The following is a 4578-nucleotide window of genomic DNA, read 5'->3' as shown; positions in this document are numbered from 1 at the left end:
GCAGCTCCATGCACTGGGCATGCTGGGGCCGGCCCTGCCTGTGGAGCGCAGGGCTGGGCCGTGTACTCCGGTCTGTCCCACAGCCCCTCAGCTCTGACCGCGCTCGCTCTTTGCCAGATCCAGGCCGGGACCGGACACAAGAACAGGACCGCACCCATGGACGCTTCTGCAGGGCAGCACAGGTACCTGCAGCCACGACCTCCTGGGCTGGGCCTGCTGTCCCTGCTCAGCCTGGCAATGCTGTCGGAGCTCACCATGGCACATCCCTCTCATCCCTGCTCTCCGTTCTTCTGCAGGCCTTTCTGAAATTTGTGGATGTTCGGCGTGGACAGTACAGGATCACACCAGCCGAGGTCACGGCACAGCCTGACCCCACGCCGAGTGAGCTCAAGGCGCACCCTGAAGTCGGCACCGCCTTGACCGACGGCACAGCAAACTGTGACAGCGCGGTGACCGATGACAGGACAAAATCCAACACGGCGCTGCCTGAGCTCACCACAGAGGCTGATGGTGCAATGGCTAAGGGCATCGCAGACACTGACAGGACACCCATTCAGTGCCTGCCCAATGCTCTCAGTCTGGAGGTTCTTGACGAAGGAGTTATCTCTGTGGAAGTAAGCAGCCTGTGGGCAGGGATTGTGTGGGCCCTCAAGCTGGGTCTGCTGGGCCCCCTCAACCTTTGAGGCCAGCACAGTGTGGTGGGAAGGGAAACACTTCTTGGGTGAAAGTGGGCAAGTTGCTCCTTCTGGCAGCTCCTGAACTTCCCCATGTCCCCTCCAGGCCAGACTGTGGGACTTGATGACCCAGAGCATTCCCAAGGCTCCTTTGTCGCAGGTGCCTTCAACATACTTCTTAGGTAACCCAGAGCTTTTCTGTGCCATGTCTCCTGCAGGTAGCCATGGAGCCAGACAGAGGCATGGAGCGGAGACCCCCCAGGGTGCCGAAGCTGGTGTGGGTGAAGAAGGAGAAGGAAAGCCCTGGAGTACCCCTGGCACACCACCTTGAGGAGGTGGAGCAGTTCCAGCCCCTGCAGGAAGGTGAGTGGCAGAGCTGGGCCACAGGACTGGTGGCTGCAGCCAGATGGGCCTCATCCCATCCCATCCCATTTCCTGTGGACATGGCCAGGTAAAGAGAGGGGGGAAGAGGGCCTAGGACTGCTCCTCTTGCAGCTCCATGCACTGGGCATGCTGGGGCTGGCCCTACCTGTGGAATGCAGGGCTGGGCCGTGTTCTCCGGCCTGTCCCGCAGCCCCTCAGCTCTGACTGCACTCACTCTTTGCCACATCCAGGACGGGACTGGACACGAGAGCAGGACCACGCCCATGGCTGCTTCCGCAGGGCAGCACAGGTACCTGCAGCCACGGCCTCCTGGGCTGGGCCTGCTGTCCCTGCTCAGCCTGGCACCTCTGTTGGAGCTCACCATGGGACATCCCTCTCTTCCCTGCCCTTTGTTCTCCTGCAGAGAGGGCAGAAATCCAATCCTGTTCAGCATAGAAAGACCAGTGCCTCACCAGCCAAGGTCATGGCACAGCCTGAGCCCAACCTGACCAAGCTCAAGGCCAAGGCTGTCACCCCCGGGACAGAGAGCATCGCAGACACTGACATAACACCCATTCAGCGCCTGCCCGATGCTCCCAGTTTGGGTGTTCCTGAGAACAGAGTTGTCTCTGCTCAAGTAAGCAGCCTGTGGGCAGGGATTGTGTGAGTCCTCAAGCTGGGTCTGCTGGGCCTCCTCAGCCTTTGAGGCTGGCACAGTGTGGTGGGAAGGGAAGCACCTTGGGGGATAGTGGGCACGTTGCTCCCTTTGGCATCTGTCCAACTGCCCCATGTCCCCTCCAGGCCAGACTGTGGGACTTGATGACCCAGAGCATTCCCAAGGCTCCTCTGTTGCAGGAGCCTTCAAGGCTCTTCTACAGGACATGGTGACCCAGAGCTTTTCCATGCCATCTCTCCTGCAGGTAGCCTTGAAGCCTAACAGAGGCATGGAGCAGAGACCCCCCAGCATGCCCAAGGTGACCTTGGTGAAGGAGGAGGAAGGCCTTGTGTCTACACCAGCAGAGCAACCTGAAGAGGTGGAGCAGTCCAAGCCCCTGCAGGAGGGTGAGTAGCAGAGCTGGGCCACAGGGCTGGTGGCTGCAGCCAGATGGGCTTCTTCTCATCCCATCTCCTGTAGACATGGCCAGGGAAAGGGAGGGGGGAAGAGGGCCCATGGCTGATCCATGCACTGGGAATGCCAGGGCTGGCCCTGCCTGTGGAGTGCAGGGCTGTGCTGTGCTCTCTGGCCTGTCCCGCAGCCCCTCAGCTTTGACCGTGCTCGCTCTTTGCCAGATCCAGGCCGGGACTGGACACAGGAGCAGGACCGCGCCCGTGACCATTTCCACAGAGCTGATCAGGTACCTGCAGCCACGGCCTACTGGGCTGGGCCTGCTGTCCCTGCTCAGCCTGGCACCGCTGTCGGAGCTGTCCATGGGACATCTCTCTCTTCCCTGCCCTTTGTTCTCCTGCAGAGAGAGCAGAAATCCAAGCCCGTTAAGCGAAGAAAGGCCAGGACCTCAATAACTAAGGTCATGGCACAGCCTGAGCCCAGCCCAAATGAGCTGAAGACCAAGGCTGACACTGCAACGACTGAGGGCATCGCAGACACTGACAAGACACCCATTCAGAGCCTGCCCGATGTTCCCAGTTTGGCCTTTGTTGATGAAGGAGTTGTCTCTGCTCAAGTAAGCAGCCTGTGGGCAGGGACTGTGTGGGCCCTCAAGCTGGGTCTGCTGGGCCCCTCAGCCTTTGAGGCCCACACAGTGTGGTGGGAAAGGAAGCACTTCCTGGGGAAAGTGGGCAGGTTGTTCCTTCTGGCAACTCTCCAACTGCCCCATGTTCCCTCTAGGCCAGACTGTGGGACTTGATGACCCAGAGCATTCTTAAGGCTTTTGTGTTGCAGGAGCCTTCAAGGCACTTCTGCAGGACATGGTGACTCAGAGCTTTTCCGTGCCATCTCTCCTGCAGGTAGACTTGGAGCCCAACAGTGACATGGAGCGGAGACCCCCCAGGGTTCCCAAGCTGGCGTGGGTGGAAAAGGAGGAGGAGGAAAGCCCTGTGGCTACCCCAGCAGAGCACCCTGAGGAGGTGGAGCAGTCCCAGCCCCTGCAGGAAGGTGAGTGGCAGAGCTGGGCCACAGGGCTGGTGGCTGCACCCAGATGGGCCTCATCCCATCCCATCTCCTGTGGACATGTCCCAGGAAAGGGAGGGGGAAAGATGGCCCAGGACTGTTCCCCCAGCAACTCCATGCACTGGGAATGCCAGGGCTGGCCCTGCCTGTGGAGTGCAGGGCTGGGCCGTGTTCTCTGGCCTGTCCCGCAGCCCCTCAGCTCTGTCTGCGCTCGCTCTTTGCCACATCCAGGACGAGACCAGACACGAGAGGAGGACCGCGCCCATGACCATTTCCACAGAGCTGATCAGGTACCTGCAGCCACGGCCTCCTGGGCTGGGCCTGCTGTCCCTGCTCAGCCTGGCACCTCTGTTGGAGCTGTCCATGGCACATCTCTCTCCTCCCTGACCTTTGTTCTCCTGCAGAGGGTGCGGAAATCCAAGCCTGTTCGGCGTAGAAAGGCCCGGATGTCACCAACCAAGGCGATGGCACAGCCTGAGCCCAGCCCAACCGAGCTCAAGACCAAGGCTGATGCCCCAGGGACTGAGGGCATCGCAGATACTGACATCACACCCATTCAGCATCTGCCCAATGCTCCCAGTCCGGCCTTTCTTGATGAAGGAGTTGTCTTTAGTCAAGTAAGAAGCCTTCGAGAAGGGATTTTGTGGCCCCTCAAGCTGGGTCTGCTGGTCCCCTTCAGCCTTTGAGGCCAGCACAGTGTGGTGGGAAGGGAATCATTTCCTGGGGAAAGTGGGCGAGTTGCTCCCTCTGACAGTCCTTGAACTGCCTCATGTCCCCTGCAGGCCAGACTGTGGGACTTGATGACCCAGAGCATTCCCAAGACTCCTTTGTTGAAGGTGCCTTTAAGGTATTTCTTAGGTGACCCAGAGCTTTTCCATGCCATGTCTCCTGCAGGCAGACATAAAGACAGTCAGAAGCTTGGAGCGGAGACCCCCCAGGGTTCCCAAGCTGGCGTGGGTGGAAAAGGAGGAGGAGGAAAGCCCTGGGACTGCCCCAGCAGAGCACCCTGAGGAGGTGGAGCAATCCCAGCCCCTGCAGGAGGGTGAGTGGCAGAGCTGGGCCACAGGGCTGGTGGCTGCACCTGACTGGGCCTCTTCCCATCCCATCTCCTGTGGACATGTCCCAGGAAAGGGAGGAGGACCTGAAGCTGATCCCCCGGCAGCTCCATGCAGTGGGTATGCCGGGGCTGGCCCTGCCTGTGGAGTGCAGGGCTGGGCCGTGTTCTCTGGCCTGTTGTCCCGCAGCCCCTCAGTTCTGATCGCGCTCGCTCTTTGCCAGATCCGGGACGGAACCGGACACGAGAGCAGGACCGCGCCCGTGACCATTTCCACAGAGCTGATCAGGTACCTGCAGCCACGGCCTCCTGGGCTGGGCCTGCTGTCCCTGCTCAGCCTGGCACCTCTGTTGGAGCTG

The 4578-nt window shown here is 60.5% G+C and overlaps 1 protein-coding gene across 1 annotated transcript in view; it reads left to right on the top strand.

The window, feature by feature from the left end:
- The first annotated feature begins 8 nt into the window (after positions 1-8).
- The window catches only part of LOC108509647, a 12439-nt gene continuing 7869 nt past the window's right edge, over positions 9-4578 (top strand). Inside the window, exons 1-11 of the mRNA XM_017839187.1 lie at positions 9-182; positions 297-614; positions 893-1037; positions 1289-1347; positions 1462-1674; positions 1958-2099; positions 2328-2392; positions 2507-2719; positions 3003-3150; positions 3397-3455; positions 3570-3782. Of these exons, the coding sequence (XP_017694676.1) occupies positions 9-182; positions 297-614; positions 893-1037; positions 1289-1347; positions 1462-1674; positions 1958-2099; positions 2328-2392; positions 2507-2719; positions 3003-3150; positions 3397-3455; positions 3570-3782 (1749 nt within the window). The remainder of the gene's footprint in view (positions 183-296; positions 615-892; positions 1038-1288; positions 1348-1461; positions 1675-1957; positions 2100-2327; positions 2393-2506; positions 2720-3002; positions 3151-3396; positions 3456-3569; positions 3783-4578) is intronic.

This window comes from Lepidothrix coronata, unplaced genomic scaffold (assembly GCF_001604755.1).
Source record: "Lepidothrix coronata isolate B3197 unplaced genomic scaffold, Lepidothrix_coronata-1.0 Scaffold383, whole genome shotgun sequence".
In the NCBI taxonomy this organism is placed as follows: Eukaryota; Metazoa; Chordata; class Aves; order Passeriformes; family Pipridae; genus Lepidothrix; species Lepidothrix coronata.
Note: the sequence above shows the minus strand (reverse complement) of the source record. Positions and strands in the feature narration are given on the sequence as shown.